Source organism: Cyanistes caeruleus, chromosome 4 (assembly GCF_971803275.1).
Source record: "Cyanistes caeruleus chromosome 4, bCyaCae1.hap1.1, whole genome shotgun sequence".
Lineage (NCBI taxonomy): Eukaryota > Metazoa > Chordata > Aves > Passeriformes > Paridae > Cyanistes > Cyanistes caeruleus.
The window spans coordinates 47,911,074-47,933,894 of NC_141704.1; the positions used below are offsets into that span (position 1 = coordinate 47,911,074).

A 22,821-nucleotide genomic window follows, 5' to 3' on the forward strand; every position below is an offset into this window, starting at 1 on the left:
CCTCCCACTGCAGGGTTTGAGGTCAGGCTGCAGAGAGGCTCAGTCTCCATTCATCTGACAAGGAAATCAAGCTATTTTGTGGCATAAAAGCTTAGGATTTGTGTATTTCAGCCCTCATTTTCCATATGGCTTGGGACACTGCGGATTCTTAGTTGCCTCCTCTATAAAATGAAAGTACCTCTGGGAATGATGCATCCCTTCATACAGTAGTGAAAATCGCATTTGCAAGCCGATTAAACACTCCTGGATGAAAGCCAAAATGCAACATCTGCAAAATAAAGGACTTTACCTAATGCAAAAGTGTTGTGGTAAGTGATATACGCCATATGCAGAGTACCTAACAACAAGTATTGCTCTCAGTCTTCACGAAAACACAGCAAAATAATTGGTATTAAATATATCCAACTGTCAATTCAAAGTAATAAGTATGGACAAAAGCTTGTTGCCTTTTAAAATGGGGCAAGTGAAGGAGTGCGTTTTAATTTTACAGATGAGACTCTAGGTGTCACTGTTAGAAAACAAGACTCGTGTTAGTCTCAGTTAACTGCTGACTTCGGTTGATGGAGAAAGTGTTAGACTATTTCATAAGTAGTTTTCTTGGATGGAAACTGAACAAGTTGGGTTAGAAAGATTGAATTATTTAAATTCAATTGCCACAAATGTAGAATTGAAATAAAAAAATGCAGGGTAAGAGCAATGGGTATATAGCAACAAACCTTATTTTTTTTTGGAATTATGAATTCATTTATTTGTCCAAGTTAATTTAGCATACAGAAATCCTCAGAAGGAAGTTATTTCCCATGTACTGTTAATTGATGTCACTGTTGCTTAGCATGGCTTGTCTAATCACAGTGTTTTGGTCTTTTTGAAGCAGTGACTCTTATTACGCGGAAAAAAATGGTATTTTATGACTGTTACTGCAAAAGCAAGAATGAAAAAAATATATGGCTGTGCATTAAAATTGTTACTATCTCACAACTTTTTGAAAAACACTGATCTAGTGGAAAATAGCAGCTGCACGTGCAGTTTTGGTGTTATGTAAATAACATGCAACAGTCAGCGAAGATAATTTCCATCACATACAAGATCATGTACAATTTGCTGGTTTCTCTGAAGTTGTTTTTTTCTTTGAGGTGCAAAATCTTCAGAGCAGAGGTTATCACTTGATAAACAATTTCTGCTGTAGGCCCAACCATCTACAGCAAATTCCTGATCTCAGCTGCAGCCCTGGTGTTATAATGTAGTCATGGAATCATGGAATCATAACATCACAGAATTGTTCAGGTTGGAAAAGATCATTCATATCATCCAGTCCAGTCATTAACCCAGCACTGCCAACCCAGCACCAAAAAACCATGTCCCCAGATGCCAAATCCACACGACTTTTACCTACCTCCAGGGGTGGTGACCACTTCTCTGGGCAGCCTGTTCCAGTGCTTGACAACCTTTCTTGATTGCAACTTGACAGTGCTTTCAGAGAAGAATATTTCCTAATCTCCAATCTAAACAAGCCCTGGCAAATGCTGCACAGCTCCCCTTGGAGAGCATTAGAAGGATTAGAAGATTAGATTTGAAGAATGTTTCCTGAAATATGGAAATAAAAACGGTATTTGGATAATGATGCAATTGTGTTTGATTTGGCTATTTGGTCACTGTTTCTTTGTGCCCACAAAGAAATAGAGACTGCAACAGCAGACTCTTCACTGCAAAGATGTGTGGCCAAAGATAGAACGCTGGGACTTTTGGTCTAGTGATTAATGAGATGCTCCCCAAAAGGCCCCCAGTAGCCAGTGAGCCTAGATACTCAAGTCATCTTGCCCTAGAAAAGTGGGGCTGCCAAGAGAAGAGGTGCCTGGGCAGGCAGTGCTCTTATAGAAATGGGAGGGGTACAGCAGCCCCTGTACAGCTGCAGTGGTTACCTTACAACTTCTCCATCTTTAGCCAGCCTTCTTCTTGTCACACATAATGGGTGCCCTAGAGCTCCAAAATACTGCCAGGAGCTGCTGAGCTGTGGAATATTCACTCTCCAAGAACATGTGTGGAGAATGGTCTCACCTCCAATCTGTTTTCATTGAAAAGTCAGTGTTTAGATTGACATTTCTATTCTGTTGGTGTCAGTGGAAGAGTGATTTGGAAAAGGAAAGGCAGTCAGTAGGTTTATTGCTCTAAAGGAGCACTGATTGCCAGAGGGAAAAGGAAGGCCAAGGAATACCATCAATAGAGGGTGGAGATTATGGTGGAATAAAGATGCCAGTGAAATATGTCCGAAATAAGTTTTAATTGCAAAACATTATGGATAATGTCTTTTCAGTCCTTTGGATGGAGTGGGTTAATGAAAGGCATCAGTGATCAGAAAGCCACAGGGTTCACAGGATAAATGTGGCTGTCACGGGACTCTGGAGGCTTCTGGCCTGACCTCCTGCTCAAAGCAGGGCACACCAGGAGGTGAAATCAGACTGCTCAGGGCTTTATCCATGTGGATCTTGAACAATCTCTGATAGGAGTGATGGAAGGCTGACTTTGTATCATTTCTAGCTGGGTTAAGTACTACAGAGCTGAATGGAGCCACACCTGAAGAAGAAGGGGCTTTGTTTCCATAATTGAAAAGAAACCTATGAGAACTGCCTGGTCACAAAACGTTTGTGCGAGGCGGATGAAAAATTGCAGGCAAATGTTGAGTCCTGTGAGAGGAAAGGGTTGAATGAATTTTGAAACAGAATTAAGGCAGATGAGAAGTCACAGATGTTTAACTTCTAGTAAACTATTTCTGAAAGTTGCAGGCCCCTCTCAATTTATACTGAGGTTTTTGGTCCAAAGCCCTGGGGATGGAAACCAGCCCATTCCTAACTGCCTCCTGGCTCATCTCCTTGCAGCATGGGCACTGCCAGGGAGGTTTCTAATGTGTGGCCCATAAAAGGATCATCCAGGTCTCCCTGTTCCTTGGCCACTGAGTCTGGATATCCCCAGAATGCCGCACCTTCTTGTCCCAGGTTATGATGACCTTTTTATTGTTGGCTTCTGGTAGGTTTTCTGCCTTAGCAAACTGGAAAAGACCAGAAGAACATGTTATGCTAGGATATTAAAGTAATATCAGTTCTCTGATTACCATTCCCTGATTTTTTAATCGTCCAAGACAGAAACCTGTGAAAATACAGATTTAATTCTGTTTAGTGGAAGAGGGTGTATAGATGTAGAGCCAACCTAAGGAAGAAGAATGTAGAAGAGGAGTGATGATGGGTGAACATGGAAACCTGGGGTGTTTGGGTCATACCTGTATGTTTCAGCGTGTTGTATTCTGCACATTCAAAAAAATCTGCTTAAAGAAAGCTGGATGTAAAATTTCTAGCAGCTGGAGTTACAGAGAAAAGAATGAAACTTAAACAGAAATTGTGAATGAGGTTATATACAGAGGCTGAATAAGGTTATATATAGATATTAAGGTGCATGTAGATATTGTAGATACTATAGATACTAAAATATCGAGATGCGAACATGTTTGCTTTTCAAGCAAGTACGAGCAGGTTTGCTTTTTGTTTAGTTTTGCTCTTCAAACAGCCCTTTATCAATTATGTTTCTTCATATTTAATAAAATCTTATTTTTCTTCTATTTAAGACCTCAAAAAGGCTTTCACACTCTTGACATAATAATAGAGTTTGGGGTTAATTACGTACATCACTTGTTAACATTAACCAACAAATGCTTTTCCTTCTACTTTCTGCCACTGCTGCACGGTGTTTCAGCCGTGCTTTCAAACAAGCTGATGAGAAGCAAGTAACTTCCTTGAAGTAGCCATGGAGCAGGGGGGCCTTTAATTTGCTTGTTTCTTCTAAAGATTCAATGAGCACTCGTAAACAGCAGAGTACACCCCGGTGGTTTTGTTGCTGTAGGTGAAGCCTGTAGCCCATGTCAATCGTTGATAAAGTATCATCGATTATTTTCTGATTTTTCCCTCCCCACACGAAAGACAAAGTGGTTTGTGCCAGCCCAGCTCATGGTCCCTAACCACGCGTGAAGAACCTGCTGACGTCTCCTAGGCAAATTTTGTCATGTCAGTCTAAATGTTTTCTCTGTTCCTGTGTAGTGACTAAGGAATGACCAGTAGCAATTTCCAAGTGATGAAGAATGCTTGCAGAGATAAACCACAGCTGCCTTAAATTAGTCACTTGATAAAGCTTTTTACAAGTGAGCCTCTTAGATGTGAGGAAAAAAATTTTTTGTGAATGAGAAACCACAGGCTGTCAGTGGAAAAGGCAGCCTGTTTTCCTACCCGCGGTAGGGGAAAGAGTGCTTCACGTACGGCGGTACCCGCGAGAGTCGCAGATGCCAATCCCGAGATGGAGCACAACTGCAGTGAGGAAGGAGAAGTTCAAAGTTTGGAGAAAATTGCAGGGTTGCAGAAGGATGCAAAAAGGGGTTGCAGCATCAGATGCAGAGATGCAGTTTGAGTCAGTGGTTTGGCCTCTTTGAGACCAGCAAACTGACCTGTGCCCCTAAAAAAGCCTGCTGGCACCAAAGGGTGATTGTGGCAAATATCTTACTGATACGAACTGCACTCAGCTGACGGGTAAATTCAGCACAATCTGATTTCAGACCATCTGAAGCAAGATCCTGGTGCTTCTTCCTCTATATAGAGAAAGACAAGTGACTCTTTGGGGAGGTTTTATAGAAGGAAGGAAAGAGACCATACTAATCTAGTGGCAATTTATTAAAGAGTGCTTCCCCAGCCTAAACTCTAGAATGAAGATTTCCCTCATGAGCATATAAAGATTTAAGAATTGTTACAAACTGCATGTGTTGTAGTATGACAAAAAAAGTGACTATACATGCTCAACTCATTTGTGTGTGACAACAACTGAGAGGAAGCTGAAGGACATAATTTTTAATGTTGTTTCACTATTGATTTTCTGAGTCTCCTCCAGCTTTTCCTTTCTTTGGAACGTTGGACTATTGCAAATGATTTAAAGAAGAGTTATAACAAAATTTACCCTCTGGTACAAGACATTAAAGATATCAGTTTGATCCCATCCATGAGAGGGAAGATAAAGAAATCAGCCAATTGCAATTCATCTACAGAAATGACTTCATAAGAAACTCCATGTTAACATTCAGTGAGATGGAAAAAATAACAACAAAGTTGTACTCTTCAGAGCTAAATCCAGGAAACTCAGTTAGTCTGGAACTAGTAGTCAGTAATACTGACCAGGCCAACTGGTATAAATGATCTCTTTTAAGAGAATTTCTAAGTAAATATAATAGAAAATAGAATCTACAGAAAGAGAAAATAGAAAATGGAAATAGAATCTCTAAGTATTTAATAATTTACATCCTTCAGACACTGAGCATGGGAGTGAAATGAGCTTCTCTGAAATGTTTAACCTATGAACTCATCTGTTTCTTTTTTAGAAAGGCCTAAGAGTTGCAGAGTATCACATTCTGATTTCCAGAGGTCTTTAATTTTCTGGCCTGAGTTCACTCATGGATTGTTTATAGACATTTTGTATAGTGTTAGTCCATTCTGTTTTCCTACATAACTAACTGAATTTGCTGTTTTCCCACTGTAATGTACTTCAAGTAACTGGGTCTTCTCAGCTTTTGTATTTCTAAAGTTGAACAATGGCAACTTTTCTAGTCTTCTTTTATAAAACAGGAGCTCCCTGTCTGTTTTCTGGACCATTTCTAGTTTGAACTAGACTATATAGCACAGGGTTAACCCACACTGGCATTGCTCCCCTCAGTCTTCTGGAAACACCTTGCCCAGTTAATCTTCACGTTTCCATTGCAGCATTGTCTTGATGGTTCCTGTGATGAGCAATGGCACCATGGAGCCATTCTCCTCCTCCCACCTTCTTTTGTAAGTGCTACTGTGGGTTAGTTATTTAAGATCCTCTCAAGCCCAGTATTGAATGCTTGAAGGTAGGTTCTACCACTTCTTTGAGCAACTAACTCTGATATTTAACGTTTCTCATGCTGAGGCCATTTGAGCCTGTTGCACCATGTCCTTTCACTATGCCCTGTGTGAAAAGAGTACCTCCACCTTTTCTGTAACTACCTTTTGGGTAGTGGAAAACTGCAATTAGATACCCATGAACCTTCTTTTCTTGTGGCTGAACAAATCAAACTCTGTCTGTCTTTCTTCATATGTAGAAATTTTCTACCCTCTCATTACATTGGAAGCTATTGGCAGACATTCTTACATTTTTTCAGTGTCTCTCTTGAGCTGGAGGGACCCAAGCTGGTTGCACATACTGGGTGTGGACTGAGAAGTGACAAACAGAATGGGAGGGAGAATGTCTGTGTGACCTACTGGCTGCAGCTCTGCTGAGGCAGCCCAGGACACCGTTTGCCTTCGCAGCTGCAGAGGTGAAATCCACTTCCATTCAGCCATCCACCAGTGCTTCCAGGTCCTCAACAGCAGACTTACAGCCCTGTCTTATTTTTATTTTTTTTTGTTAACTTTTGAGGCAGATTCTAAATAATTTTGCACTTATGACCTGCAGAAGCCCCAGTCTTGCTTCATGTTTATCTTTACCTTCTGGCCCACTGATTAGTTCCTTTAAGTAATGTTTCTTTTGGAAGTGTTAGTTAGAAACAAAATGCTTCTTTTTGAAATGAAAACACAATTGTTTAACTGAAAATTTACAACTCAGATGACAACATCCACTCTTATTCAGAGAACGAGCATCTACTGTAATGATACCTTTTGCAGTAGTACTAACCTTCTGTAAAAAACTCCCACACACCCTGAATCTGTGAATATCAGCAAAGCATAACCTTCTGATTTGGGATGACTAAAAAAACAAGGTGAATCCATTCCTTCTTCAGCTAAGCAACACTTCATTATCACTGCCTCCTATACATACAGTTCCCACAGAGACTTCCTTGGAAGCAGAGGAGGAGCTGATGCATCCCACCACAGGCTCTTTTAAGTGCAATTCAAGCCGTAATGCCATAAATTAGAGGGATTTTTAATGTGTATCCACGTGTACCTATAAATGAGAAGATCCATTACTTCTTTCAAATATATAATTGCTTCTCCCACAAATATTTATTGCTATACACCTAATCATATCTGATAGCTGATTCCTAATCATATCTGGTTCAGGGTCTAGTAAAAAGAAAAGAAACATTTTAATTTCATGCTTCCCATTGCCTAGACTATTCCTCTTCAGTGCTTAAACATTTCAGGTAAGATCAGAAATAGTTTCAAGATAACTTATGTCTTCAGTAGCCAAAGAAGCAATACTATAGGAGCAGATTAGAAGCTTACAAAAATTGAGGTTGAGGACCCCACTTCTACACTGTGCTTGTTATGAGTTTATTTTGAATTAACTCTGGCCTGATCCTGTGGCCTGAGCTCCTGTTAACAACTGGATAACATCAAGAGAGTTTCTGATAGCACTTTCCAGTTTTATTTTATCTGAAAGGAACTAAATTTTGCTGGGTCCCATAGTGTTCCCCAATGCAAGCCAAAGTGAAGTGAGTGATGATCAGGAGATTGGTTTTAGAGTTCCCATATGTGGAATAACTGGCACACAAACATTGAGGATCTCACTGATATGCCATTTTGCCTTATATGGGTGGAAAAAAAAAGATAAGTCAGTCTAAAATGTCTTTGGGCTTTTTTTTTTTTTTTTTTGGCAACTATTGAACCAGAATTGATGGTTCTCTAGAAGAAAATTCTCTTATGGAAGGGGCAGAGCAGTTCAAGTGTGCTGATGGAAATCAGATTTGGTGTGCCTGAATTCTGAGCTCCCAGCAATTAATACTCAACTTGTCTGTGTACTTTTGCAAAGCTGTGAAAGGACTATTATACTTTCCTTGTGCACACGGAGGCAGAGGTAGAACACCACAGTTAAACTCTGAAGTATTACAGCTCCTCTGCTATTGATATCCACGCTAGCTAAATTAAAATAAACCCACCCTAACTGTGTGGCAATATGCTACAGTTTCCCCTTCTATTTTGCTGCATAGATGTGCACAGAATAGGCTGGTGTGGCAAAACCAGAGATACTGAAAAAGGATAAAGTGAGAGCCCACAGCCCTGTACACATTATTACAAAACAGAGAGACTAATTTATGTGGCAGGGGAAGGTTCCTTTCACTACTCCTTTCTGCGAGTTTTGGAAGTTTTTCATAATTGCCATATGAACTTTCCTAGATATCAATAGGAATATTAAAAAAATTAACACTTTCCAAAATCATTAATAACTCTTGAATAATTGATAAAATTAGTAGTCTTTCACAACTAAACAGCAGTGCTAGGAAGGTATTCCCCTTCTTAGAGTAACTAACTCATACAGATACTTTGAAGTACCAACACATGGTCCATCATTAGTGGACCAATCTTGCTGTTCCTTGGCTGTGAGATTCAGTGAAGGTGGCAGGAGTTAAATTAGCTGTGAGACTTTTGAATCTCTCAAAATCAGAAGAAACTGCTGACTGCTCAAAAGTTACTGACAAGGAAGGAACTGACAGCTAAAAAACTGCATGAGTTTCATTTCCTTAGGAAAAGATTAACAACTCAACCTGCCACAGTACCTGCATTTTTATTACTTTAAAGTATGCTACTTGAAACTGTATGTTGTTCTTTTTGAAAAGAGTATTTTGGCAGTTTAAAGGGAAAGAAAGAGCAAATTTTTTTATTTTATTGTTTTTTATAAAATGTGTTTTATTTTAGTTTAGGGTTAGAAACGCAGTAGTCTCTTCAAAAATGCAACAGAAATTCAGTTTCTCATTTGGGGGTTTGGGGCTTCTTCAAAGTATTTATTACTAACTAAGTCAGTCTTTTCATTTCCTAAAGAGGACTAGAATATGTTCATTTAAAGCACTTCATAGTTGTTATTTCAGGCCTTTGAAAAAGGAAGATGAGCAACTTTAAAGTGAAGTGCATCTACACTCGACCCACAGTAGGTCTTCTATAGGCAGACTTACTTCCTGTGGAGATGAAGAGGAAATGTACTTAGGGTGTGAAGCACCTTCTTCTTTTTTTGACTACTAAAAAGCAAAAATATCTCCTCGCACTTTAACTTCTGAATCTAACCGAAAAATCTTTGCAAGCAAACTCCTCTCAAGAAGTCCAGTTCTAAGTAAAATGTTATCTGTGGATGAATTACTTGTAAGGCTGACTTTGTGGCATTCTTATATGTATTCTGGAGGCTGGACAGAAACAGGTAGGACCAAATCTGTGTACTGATTTGTTTTTATTCTGTGAGTCAAGATGACTGGCTTCCTTAGTCACACAATTATGAATGGCACTGAAGAGAGTGGCAGGTGAGGGGAATCCCCACCAAACTGTCTCCTGGATTGTTTTAGAAGAAAAGCTTGCACCACGTAGTAGATTTCTTCCAAGAAACGCCCTGTGGAGGTTTCCAAATGATTATGACAGAAAATGTCCACTCTCTGGGTTGGTTTGAAACATTTAAAGGATATTTTTTTACTGATGCTTGCAACGGATCACTGACTTAGCCTCGAACATGTGCCCACAGCTACACAGTTGTGTTTCCATGTACACACATGATAATTAACAATTACAAATTTGTAAGGGGTAACAAGACAATGATCAGATTTGTCCCCTAGATGCTGACATTTCAGCTTATAATATTCAATAAGAAATCAAAGCAGGATTGCTTTCACTACTGTGGACTTCCAAATTTAAATATGAGTATTAATTTCTAACAATAAATTGGTCTGGAAGATAAAGTGCTTACACCGTGGAAACAAATACAACTGTACAGTGAAAACTCAAAAGGCACTTGAATTCCTCTTTAAAAATTAGATCAAAAGTTCCAATGCAAATAAAAGCCAGCGGCAGAAAAAACCAGCAAAAGGAGAAAGAGAACAAAACCCAATGTGGTGAAAATTCTATAAATATAATGAGAGGAAGATGAGCAGGACTGGCTCACTGACAGGTTGATAGTCTGAAAAGTCTATCTTGATATAGTATCAAGAATGTATGAAAAGTACCAAATTGTTATCAATCTGCAGTGAATTTTCAGCTGAGTCCATGCTATTTTGTGAGGTTGCAAACTGAACTCTGGTGAGGTTAATGGAGATCCCTGAATGGATCTATCTTATCTTATCTAGCACATACAGAAAACAACAGCTGGTTCAAGACTAACATCCTTTGGTCTTCTCTCTTTAAAAATGACATCATCCTTCTGAAAAAGAGCCTTGAGTTATTATCACAGATATTTGGATGTAGAAGTTCCAGTAGTTTTTTGCCTCTTTTGAAGGTGGATCTGATCCTTTGAAAATTAAACTGAATAACAGACAGAAAATAGAAGATGTCGCTGTATGGAGAGTTGAAGTATAGAGAAAAACATGAATTAATTTACTGGGAATTGGGGAAAGACACTGTGTGCAAAACATGGTACTTTTTCTGTCAGTACCATACAGCAACGGCGGATGTATACACATATATTTACAGGAAATATCAGGAACTCTGAGCCGCAGAACACAGTCAGAGCAAATTACAGTGGAATTGATTTCTTCATGAATTAGCTCTCTCAAACTGAATTAAAATATTACCTTGAAACTAATGAAAATATTTGTGGGAAAAATTATTATAATACTAGCATGCTGGTCTTATGAAGAGCAAGGCTATTAGAGAATCACAGAATCACAGAATATCCTGAGCTGGAGGGAACAGAGGAATTAAAAAACTTTGGAAGATCACTTTGGGGAGAACTATTTTAGTAAAATATATCTTTATTTTGTAGAATGCTTCACATCCACCAAGTTATAAAATGCCTCATCTGAAGTCAGTATGTTGCACTGTTAACATGGGATAGATACCTTTGTCTGCTTAACATTAAAAATCAAAAATATAAATGTTGTCAGTGCTAGGCTAAAAAACCTAGGAAAAGTATTTCAAAAATATTAGGAAAAGCTTTGAAACAATTGTCTTAAATAATATGTTTTTCTATTTGCTTTATTCCGCTTTTAGAAGCTCATATTTTCTGTCCTTTTCCTGCAGCCATACTGATTAAAAAGCAATTGGAAAAAAATCCCAGCCCCAAAACTGTAAAATATATCCCAAGATCCATGAAACCATGTAAAACAAAAAGCTGGTGCTTTAAAGTGGAAAACCAATACTGTAAGATCCATGACATAATGATAATAACGGGAAGTATCTCCAAAGGATATTATGGTGCTGAAAACAGAAAACTTTATTCCTCTTGGAAGAATGAAGAAGAGAGGGTGAAAATGGAAGATTTGATGTAGAATAACCTGCAGACACTCCATGGATGTAGCACAGGAGGTATTGCACCAGCCACAGTTTAGATTGCAGCTGTGCCAAGAGTTATGCTGCTTTCCATTGATAGGGACTTAAAGTAAGATTGAATAAGATTTAGAATTTCATTCTATTTTATGGGCAATAGATTTCAATCAGAGTTTGAATATGTGAAAAAATTCCAGACAGTAGAAATACAGAATAAAAAATGCACACCACGTTTGTCCATCACTGTCTATTACGCTGCCAATTTTTTTTCCATATTTTAATACAAGAAAAAGAGTATTTTGGACTTTCACCTGCCTTTCTCATGGTTAGTTCTCATGGGTACGTTAGTTTCAAAATCATTCACGCATGCAGACTGAGCTTCTTTGGAAAGCTGTAATACTGCTTTGTACCAACTTGAAAGACGGCACAAGAAACAAGAAGGAAACTTTGGTCTCCATTGCATATTGCAGTCCATGCAGAAATGGCAATGAGAAAATGTGTGTTTTAGCTCTTTTTCCAGGCTCAGAATTCCTCATATGCGTCAATTCAACAGTCTTTCAAGGAAAAGAAAAAGACAGAATTATGCTGATTTTAGAAACAGGGACATGAACAGCCATCAATGAGGACAGATGTTCTGAGGAAAATATTTGTTATCATCTCCAGAAAATTATTTTAACACATATTCTGAATATTTATGTTATGTTATTACTGGAGTGTTTAGACAATACAGAGCTGATAGTAATACAGTTAAGAATTTCCATAAAGTCCACTGTAGTGTTAGAGAAGTGCCAGCCCAGAACATTTATTCCTGGCTATCCTCCTCTTCTTGGGCAAAGAAAAAGCTTGAACTCTTACAGGATGGATGAGTTCTCAGACCATGAGGGGTAATTATTTCCTTTTGCTAATTCAGAAAGGAATCATTAGTGTTTGGTGGGGAACTCCTGCATCAGTTTAGTAAATTAAAAACCTGAAGGAAAATATGAAACAGATGTCTTGTGTGAGTCAAAGTACCAAGATTTTAGTAATTTTGAATTTACACTCTAATCCCTTCAAGCTGTACCTGTCAGTTCGTTATTTGTTTGGATGTCTGTTTCTCTACATATGTAACACTATTGAGTGTTAGTTTCTTCTTCCTTCACTTTTTTCAGAAGACTGAACAGCTAATGTGTGTGAGAAATTTTTGGGAGGAAAGAGGGAAGAAGAATACTCTTTTTTCTGTCTGCATTTGCATGCAGACAGGAGTTTGTAATGAAGGGCAAATGTCCTTCCTTGTGTCATATTTCAGATTGTACAAACTAGTTTTCTAGCTCTCTCATACAATATAATCTCCAGAGTGACCTTAGAACTGGCTGAAATTCTGTTCAGAAAAATGTAAATCCAGTTAATTTAGAGTGTTTCAGAACTTCCCTCTACCCTGAAATTTTGTCTTATAAAACAAAATAGATTATTTGTGCCAACATTATCCTCTGGAATGATGGAAACATCCTCTAAATCACTGAGATCCAGTGGTCAGAAGGAGGAGCCAATTACATCCTCCATGATGTGCAGCACAGATGAAGCATATCCTTATCTATAGGAGAGCGGTGGGTTGGTTCTTTTAATTTGATTTTTGGATTTGATTTTTTATTTGATTTGATTGTTATTTTGTTTATTGGTTTGGGGGTTTTTGTTCCTTGGTATTTTTGTTGGTTTTGGGTTTTTTGGGTTTTTTTTTTGGCAGGGAAAATGGCAGTGTTACAGTATGTTTGTAAGGGTCAGTTGCTAACTCGTAGGATCATAGCAAGGTTTGGGTTGGAAGAGACTTTAAAGATCATGCAGTTCCATCTGCATGGCCAAGGAACATTCCACTAGACCAGGTCTCTCAGAGCCCCATCTGACTTGGCCTTGAACACTTCCAGGAACAGGGAGCCCACATCATCTCTGGGTGATGTTCCAGTGTCTCACCACCTTCACAGTAAAGAATTTCTTCCTAATGCCTAATAATCCCCTTCCCTCTGACGGTCTGAAGCCATTCCCCCTACCACAACATGCCTTTGTAAAAAGTCCCTCTCTCACTTTCTTGTAAGTCCCCTTAAGGCCCCCTTAGTCGTGAAACCTGATTATCAAGACATCTACTTTGCAGATCCTAGCCACATGAATAACAATGTTTAGTAATGACATAGCACTGGCACAATGTGTAGGCAAAATTTAATCACTTAACACCCTCAAATGTGCCAACCCCCCCTCCACCACCCCAGCACTGTGGAGGAGGAAACAAAGGAATTGTTTCTTCTGCTTTGTAAGAAAGGGAGACTGAGAGGTGAAGTGTGATAGAAGGTCAGAAAGACAACTCAGAGAGGGTTTTCCAACCCTGGGCTGCTTTCCTGGGGCAGTGATAACAGAGAAAGCCACTGTGTTTTAGTGAAATGAAAGTCAGGCAGAGGATCTGCTGAACTGGCATGGGCAGTTGCTCACTAAACCACTCAGGAGCATGCATAAAACAAAAAATGAAAGGGAAAAAGATGTAATTGGGGTCATAGTGAAATCTGACATGACTTTGCAAGGGCATCTTCAGGTATTTGGTGTGAGGTGTTGTATGAACAGAAGGGTGTGAAACCTCTGCTTTGCATGAAGAGTCAGATGACTTCCAGGCAGAAAAATGAAAAAAATGCCTTGGTTTCACTTCCTTCTGTGTTAGGACCAGATGATAATCCAGCTGTGACTATGGAGTCTCACCGAAGGACCACTTCAATGCAGCACAAGTTTTTTCAATCCTATTCTGGCATTTCTTTCAACTAGATTAGGATAAGTGTTAAGACAAAGAGCTTTTGTTAGTGTTGAGCATTCAGTCCTCTCCAGCATGCACTCCACAGATATCTGCTAAAGAACATTGATAAAAAAATTGCATGCTCTTAGGTCTCTTGGAAAGTGCAGGTATTTTCAGGATACCTCCTGCATTGTTTGCAAGGATGCTGGGTCTCAGGACAGGCAGTGCAGGAGAGCCGTCTGAACCTGGGTCCTCCTCCCAGCCTGACTGTTCACATTCTTGGGCAACAAGACATACACTGGACAATGGTGATCTGGTTCATCATTTTTGGGCAGAATGGGAAGCAAAACAGGGCTGGAAGAAACATAGGACCCTCATGTTCTAACCACCTCCTGTAGGTGGTTGCTTAATTTCAAAATAATTCGGAGACACAATACTGTGTCTCAACAGTAGAGAATATTATGAGATTAGTATGTCAACGTTAACGTGTTACCATTTATTCAAATGTAAGGGATTTGGAAAAGGGATGCTATATTTCTGTATTAAATACATTTCAGTGCAGTTGATGATTTACCACAGAACATTCAGTGCAGTTGATGATTTACCACAGAACATTCAGTGCCTTGTGTGATAATTTGAATGTGGAGATTCAGCCTAGAATGTGGAGATCTAGCCTCCCCAGGCAGGAGAGTGTACCTAAAATTTAGACCTGTGCTCAGAAGACAGCATAACAGAGACAGATCTCAGGGTTGTTTTCCTTGCTTTTTGCTTAATTTCTTGCTTCAGTTTATGATAAAATACTTGTAGTGCTGCACTGTGGGCAAAGCACTGCTGTAGGACTGGGAGACCTTGTTTGTGTTCCCAGATTTGATTTTCTCATAGGCTGAATGATCATGAATCACCCCATTGCTCTATGCTACTGTTTTCTTACCTGCAAAACTGGATGCTTGGCAAGTGGCATTCTCTGAAGCGTGAGGAGATAAAATTAGCCAAGAAACCCACCAAAACTATAACTAGCATTGGCAAAATGTGCGTTGGCAAAGTCCTTTTTTTCCGATACTTCATTGTCCTGCTATTCTTAGAAGTTTAGGGGCACAGCTTGCTGTGGATGAGATGTGTGTCTGACAAGTTTAACAGGGCAGCCAAACCCAGCACACTCGGGATGAATAGTTCTCTGTAGAAGGCAATATTCCTGACTTAATATTTCACCTCCTGGAATTACATCTTCTGCCTGGCTGGAAAATTAGAGCAATTAGTTGTGTTCAGCTGCATTGTGATTTGTTCTTAATGTGTTAGGAAGAGTGAACTGTTTGAGTAAAGAATTTTTCCCCAACTCCTTCTTTTAGGTCTTCTTTCACTCTCTCTAGTAATTAGTCTCAAAATTGCTGTTCAAATTAGAACCTGTAATGGCAAAAACTGGGCTTCAGGACTCAGTCCCTCTTCCAGTTTTATGTTTCTGACTGCTTAAAGAATGCCACAGGAATCATATTCACTCTCTCACTTTACATGTCCTTTCCAACACATGGCCAAAGAATTGCTCTGCTGACTCATGGACAGTCAGTGAACCTCAGCAGGTGTCCCCATCTTGCAAAATATGCTTGATTTTTCTGTGTGTATAAGACTACATTTAGCTGAGCCATACCATGTCTTTGTGCTTGCTTTGCATAGCAATCCAGATGTTTCAATCAATAGGTTTGTTCAGTGTGCTGGCATTTGTGAGCTCACTTTGAATTCTGAGATCACTTTGAATTTTGTTGGGAGCTCCATTTTGTCACCATCCCTGGAGGTAATTAAAAGGCATGTGAATGTAGTGTTTGGGAACACGGTTTAGTGGTGGACTCAGTAGTGCCAGGTTAGAGTACTTGATGACCTTAAGGGTCTTTTCCAAATGAAATGATTCTATTATTCTAATTTTTGGCACAGAATCACAGAATAAAAATGGTTTGGGTTGGAAGGGACTTTTGAAGATCATCTAATCCAACCCCTCTGCCATGGGTGGGCATGTTAACTTTGCATTTGTTTACAGTGCTTTGAAGCAACCTTGAATAGCACTATTATTTTACCTTCATGTCAACACTTCCAGCAATTGAGTTATTACTTAATTTGTTTTAACTTCTTAAACTAAAACAAAGATGTGCATTGCATAGCCTTACTACCTCAAGCAGATTACGGCACTAACTACCCATTTGTTGTGAGATGTGTTCCATTTCTCTATGCTGCTGTTCCCAGAGAGTTCTTGCACGCAGCTTTTGGGCCTGCCACTGTTGGTGAAATTTGGTTCTTATCCCTGAAAAATGATAATTTCCCTGGTAGTAGTAGTCTAGATCTATTCCACAGATGGAGATCCTCTTTCAAGCAGAAACAAAAAAGATTTGATGGCATTAGTGGTCATTAGCTGAGATGGAAGGAGCTTCTGGGGAAAGGGAAAGTTTCTTTCAAGGAATATCTAAAGGGTCATGTGGGTCTGAGATGGAGACTTCTAATCTTGTCTCTTGGGAGCCACTTGAATTTTCATCTGTTTCTGATGAACTATAGACATCTTCCATTGCAGCCAGTGTGAACTGAGCCCACAGGTGCCCTCCTCCTGATTCTCTTTTTGTTTCCCTATGGGCCCCTTCTTTCTTTCTTTCCCTTGTAGGCTCCTACCTACCCTCCATTCATGTACTGCAGTCTAAAATGATCTGATCAAAAGGCTCTTCAGAATAAGCTCATTTCACATAAAATCCAAACCCATTTCCCCCAGCTATCTTCAGTACAGTTGTTTCAGGGTTCTGTATGCACGTGGAGACCACCCTGTCTGTCTCCTTCAGTGGGGCTTGTTTTCATCCATGTCCTTCTGTTCTCACATGCTGCACACATCAGTGCAAATGAAAAGGCAGATGGGGACTTTTAATCATTGCCAAGCAGAAATGAGTGTCTTAAGTAGTAAATACTCTGCTCCCACAGATAGCAGACAACCATAGAGGAATTTAGTATGATACATCATTGCATTCAGGCTGGAACCTTGTTCCCTTCTGAATCTGCAGGTGAAGAATGCAGAAACAGCAGAAGTGCACTTAAGATGATGGGAGGGATGCAAACAGTGCTTCACCAAAGGACAGCAGCAGAAAGAATGTTTGAATCTCTAAGTGTCTGTATAGAATGCCACAGCAAACTCAGTGGTTACTTTAAAAGAATACCAGAAATGAGTTGACTTTTGCACTGACCCTTTAACCACAAGATAAGATTTTTTTTTTTCAGATGGTGTGTAAGAATAGGTTTGAGCCAAAATGCATACTCCTCGACCAGTATCGTAATTTCCCCCTTTTCCCCAACCACGTGTAAAAGAGACTTCAGAATCTGCCACGTAAACGTTACCCATTGATGAACCACTGAAAATTTTTCCAGGACCACACTTTAACAAAGATGCTTTCGAGGGATTCCCTTGATTAGCCAAAAAACGAAGGGCTCTTATCTAACACTATCTCAGCTAAATATACACAGCCTATGATGACGAAATAAAAAAATTTCAAGACCAGGTATAAATACCACTGACAGGCTGATGAAGTTCAGTCGTCTACTTGCTTCTAATAGAAGATATAACTATTAGAAGTTGAAGCTCTCTGCTCTTAGACCTATTCTCACAGAACTTACCTGAGCAGTTTGACTGAACCATCACCAAGAGAATGGCTTTCCAAACCTACAGCTTGTTTGTTCTGTCTGTCATCATGATTTCTTTTGGACATGTTGAGAATAGATTGAATCTTCTTCAGCTTCAAAACGATATAGACAAACTGAAAGCTGATTTTGTAAGTATGGTCTTCTACTGCATTTCTCTTCTGCTGCTTGTGCTTTACATTTTACTTTTTCAAGTCCAAACTTGAGCACTGCTTGGCATACTCAATATCTACCAATAGAGGGAAATAATGGAACTAACTTTTTGATCATACGTTTTTTAAAAACAAGAATATGGGTAATTTCTTTCGTTTTCCTAAGTTCTTTCACTAACCTGATTCAATTTTTCAATAGCCATAGTTACTGTAGTAATTTGCATTTATTTTAGGGATGTTCTTTCTTTCACAATAACAACTTCTAGCTCAATCCAGCTTTAATTACATGGAATATTATTAATATTAATTAATATTAATGCAATTTATGTTGAATATATGAATCCTTATTCAGTTCTGACTAGATGCAATTTACTGACTTTAAATTTCATGTTAGCAATGTTAATGGGAGATTTAGTACTACTTAGCAATATAAACAAATTAGAGATGAGCTTTAAACAGTTTGCTTTAGGAAATGCATTTGCTACTTATTTTAAGTTGTGGTGTGTTGCTCAAAGATGATTTGTACTTCTTATTCTTTTGCATCCTGCAGTCATTTTACTTCCACATGTGTGACTATGGTCTGGTATGGGAATATAATCTGACATGATAGTCTTTCTTGTCAAATATAATTTTGGTAACTTGGTAACTGTAATGTTAATTCATCAGTCTTCATCTGGGAGGCATTAAAGTAGTACACAGCTGAATCCAGCAGGGATTAGTCACAGGGACAGCAGATCTACAATACAGTAACTTTTAACTAACAGCTTTTATTTTCAATATCTTTTTGCTGGTGTTTTTTTTATTCCCTCTAAACACATGAAAACAGCTGCAACAGTCTGCTCCTATTTTCAGCTCTGATTTTTCCATTATTTTGTCATAATTTTGTGCAAATGACAGCTGAAATTCAGCAGTCAGAGAACCACTCTGAGGTGGTAAAGACCAGTGTGATCCTTCAGTGTTTGCAGGAAGCCGACTGTAAAATTTGCATTATATCTTAAATTTGTGATTAGCATAGACCAGAGGGAGTTTTACTAGAATATATATAACTCTGTGGAAGAGATCCTGAGCCATGGTGTGCTTTTTTGCACTGACATTAGAACTTTGCTCCATAACAGGTGCTCCCCACCTTTCAGAAATAGTAAAAATCAATTTAGTAGTGTGCTTAGCATGAGGAGCCAATCAGCCTAGGAGATTGCTGTCAGACTGCAAGTCTTCTCTTTGCACTCACTGTATTTAAATTACTGAGCAGACAAAAGAAGGAGACAGTCAGTGTTGTATACAAAAAGGAAAAAAAAAGACACACAGAAGAGGAAATGATTCAGTTTGTCTTTCCTAGGTAGGAGAGTTTTATTGCTTTTTGTTTCCAAGAACCAGTTGCCAACCTCTGAGGGTTAAACTCCATCCCTGTAAACCTCTCAGTAGCCCACTAATCTTGCATATCCCCATACCTGACTGTGGGCTACTGGGATATTCTCCAGTTCTGCAAATTATTCAGATAACTCCAGTTCATTCTTGTTCCATATGAGATTTTACTGAGACTGTATGAATTTAGGGTCACAGATTACAAACTGCTGGACTTTGATTTACCAGAAAACATGCCAAGATCAGACCTAATGATTTTCTAGCCAGTTGCTGGGTTTATGAGCTTTTATTTTCATCTGTCAATAGCAAAACTTACAGGGAGCATTTGGGAAAATAGATGTGCTAAACATCTCTCTTCAGATGAATTACAGCAGGAGAAGACATTGAAAAGAGGACTAATACCATTTCTGATACCAGGCAGCTGAGCAATGAGACTTGGTTGTTAGAGGAGTGAAAGCATTGGGATAGATACAGGCCAGATGTAGAAAAATCTGAATTTCGATACTCATTTGAGTAAAGAGTACAAATTTGCCTTGTGATAAATATTGTTTGTGTAATAGATATGTTTGGCTTTTTTTGCAGAACTCAAGTCATTCTGATGTAGCTGATGGTGGACCTATTTTTACAGAGAGGCTGTCAGGCTGGACAGAGGTGAGTCAAAACCAGATATGATGAAGCATCTCAGGTGCTTTTTTTGGTAAAAAAGCAGCTCCCAGAACCGGTGTAATTAGCTGCAGCAGAACAAACACGAGCAGAGTTCTCTTTGGTAGCTTGGAAATGAGACAAAATTCCCCATAAAAAAAGCTTTATTCTGCACCATCCACTGACCCTGAGGTACAGCCAAGCCTGGGAGATGAGTTGAAACATTTTTTTTATCATCTTGTTTCAAGCGGCAGAGAACCCCTGTTTGCTGTGTTTTATCTTCCTTTCCCTGATGATGGGCACTCACAGACCTTTCTTTTTGATCATATTTTTCAACAGAGAAATGAAAAAAGGATTATCCTGAGTCAGATTATTTCCATGTACTTGAAAATGCTTGAAAACACCGACAGGTCAAAGGCTCATGTCAGGAACATATCTGAGGAGCTCTATACTCTGAAAGAAAGCCTTTCTGATGGTTCAAAGAAGATAGAAGATCTCAAGGACTTGACAAAACTTCAGGTAAGGCTCTTCCTTTGCCCTGTGACATTATATTTTCCAGTTGTGATTTGAGTGTGATTCAGGCTAATAATGCCTCAGTAACCTGTATGGTAATCCCTGTCTAGCTCAGTTCATGCTGGAAAAACAAACATTTCCAGCTGCAGGCTCTGCTGCAGGTCTACAGTGTGGGCTAGTGCTGAGTCTTGCTGCAATCTGGCACAGAGGTGCTGGCAGCACTGTCACACAGTCTGTGCTCCAGAGCTGCTACTGACACAGCCCTTTGTGGCACAGAAACTGTTTGAGAAAGTTGTGCCTGGCTGTGGAACGCTCAGTGGCTGGAATGCACTTGGCTCATGGTGCTTGTGCCAATGGCACACAGCAGTGACCTCCTCACAGGTCTGCAGACAATACCCCAGCATATCAGCTGTTTTTAACTACAGGGTAGCTCTGCTCCACAGGGGATGGCTGGTCTGTGGCAGGTTGCAAAGTAGCACAGAAAGTGGAAACCAAAATTCTGTGATGTTGGTAGGCTCTGTTGTGGGAATTAGGTAGTAGGGAATTGAACATTGCAGATGTCCTTCAGTTTTACCCTGGTAGCAGGGTAGCTTGTGTGTTGTGGGCAGTAAACAATTATAGCTTTTGGCATGACTTTTGTTCCCTTTGTTTCTTCTTATTACAGATGAGTGACTTGAAAATTCAGCGCAAGGCTGTGAATGAGCTATTCAGTGTCTTACAAAAACTGGGGGATACCTCAAGTTCTCACAAAAGAAAAAGAAGACAATTTCAGAGGCTGTGCAAGTGCTAATGCCATCTTGTGATCTTCTATACTGAGCTACTGTGCAAGTCTTGCTGGAACATGATTTTTTTTTAAATTTCAATATTTCTATTGATGTTTTTATACATTTATTTATTACTATTTAAGTGTCTTAAGTAATTATTTATAAACAAATACTAACAAAAGTATTTATACTCCATAATATTATATAAGAAATGACTTTGTCTTAAAATCCTGTCTATTTGTTATATGTTTGTTGACCTGAAAATACAGAATGAGGCAGTGTTTACTCAGTTTCCATATGGAAATCTTGAAATGACATGATAATGGTACCCAGCTTTCCATCTGGTGCTGTCTTGAGACAGGGATGTTATGAGATTAGTCTCATCTATTTGGCATGGAGATACAAGCAACAGTATGGGGAAGTTACTCCATTCAGGAAAACAAATTTATGTCTGCTTACTACTAAACATATCTAAATCCAAATCAAGCAAGTAGACTTGCTAAAGGATAAGCAGATGTTGAAGCAAATTCCTGAACTAGAGGACTGATGATTAATTGCTGGTTATTATTATTATTACTATTATTATTGTTATTATGCACTGAAGTTACAAGGAGGGCAGTCCACTTAATATCTCAAGAGAATGTGACTAACTGTATTGCACTGACTTAAACTCTCAGATTTAAAAAAAATTCTGTTGGGTTTTTTTTTTGGTATGAATCATTCAAATGTGTCTGTTGTGATTTTATTTATTTGGAGGTTATAGTATGGAAGTTCTTTGTCTCAAAGACTATATTTTTGTACTGGAATATTTTTAAAGAACTTTGGATTTTTCAACAGAATTCTTTGAAATTTTAATATTAAATAAATAAATAAATAAAATTTAAAAGTGTGTTTTCGTGTTTATTCACCATTATCTATGTGAAAAGTAAAACGCTGATTTTGTTCTACATTTTCACAAAGGATGGTCCTGCCCAGACGTATAAATTGTATTTTGTTTCCTCCTATGTGTCTGAGACTTAGGAAAGCCTTTTACATATTTTTAAAGAAATATGGCAGAAGAGTCAAAAATTCTCAAGCTTTTCTTGCATCTGTTTGAGAAAATGTCATTTTGCTTGTGGGAAGGCACTGAGAATTTGAAATTTATTGTTACTCTGATCTGAGATAAAAAACACTCTCAAATTTCTCTGCATGTCAAAGTTAGGGAGCCCAGACTGAGCTCAGGCCATCTGCTAGGAAGCAGGTGATATAAGCTGGAGGCTTGGGGCAGCTTGGGCAGGTCTCACAGGCTTCCCAATTCTCTGGTCCTCAGGGCACAATTATCTGGGGGTACACTGGCTGAACTGCCTGGGAAAGGGCAGATTTTCCTTGGCTTTCCTGCCAACATGAGACTTCTACCTACCCCCCGAGCACTGACTGAATCCATAAAGTCCAGAAACAGCTCCACATCATGCCTGAAGTTTATTTGCAGTAAGTCCTACAAGTTTAGTTGTAATTGTTGCAGCCATTGCTGCCTGCATGGGCTCAGCTATCTCCCATGGTTCAGGATACCTTCATTCATATCCACGTTTGACAGTCATAACAAAGTGACTTTGTGATCCTGGAAACACTAACTAATTTTGAAGGAAACAGCTGTTCTTGTTTATGTTCATCACAGACATGCATATGCATGTGAGATGCAAGTGAAATTTGTCCTGTAGGATTTCTCCAGTTCCAGGACTAAGCACAAGAAGCCACAGTAAGCATTTAACATAGACAATGTGGCT

General features: G+C 39.0%; 1 protein-coding gene across 1 annotated transcript; it reads left to right on the forward strand.

Annotated features, from left to right (window-relative positions):
- Positions 1–17,633: 17,633 nt before the first annotated feature.
- IFNG (interferon gamma) lies at positions 17,634–21,937 on the forward strand. The gene is made up of 4 exons (XM_023938470.2): positions 17,634–17,756; positions 19,722–19,790; positions 20,121–20,300; positions 20,959–21,937. The coding sequence occupies exons 1-4, from the start codon at positions 17,634–17,636 to the stop codon at positions 21,082–21,084; spliced, it is 498 nt and encodes a 165-aa protein (XP_023794238.2). The 3' UTR covers positions 21,085–21,937.
- Positions 21,938–22,821: the final 884 nt, after the last annotated feature.

Excerpts from the sequence above, each read along its gene's own strand:
- IFNG (XM_023938470.2), top strand. The coding sequence starts at position 17,634 with ATGGCTTTCCAAACCTACAGCTTGTTTGTTCTGTCTGTCATCATGATT. Across the intron at positions 17,757-19,721 it reads ACAAACTGAAAGCTGATTTT|AACTCAAGTCATTCTGATGT; the intron begins GTAAGTATGGTC and ends CTTTTTTTGCAG. Across the intron at positions 20,301-20,958 it reads AGGACTTGACAAAACTTCAG|ATGAGTGACTTGAAAATTCA; the intron begins GTAAGGCTCTTC and ends TTCTTATTACAG.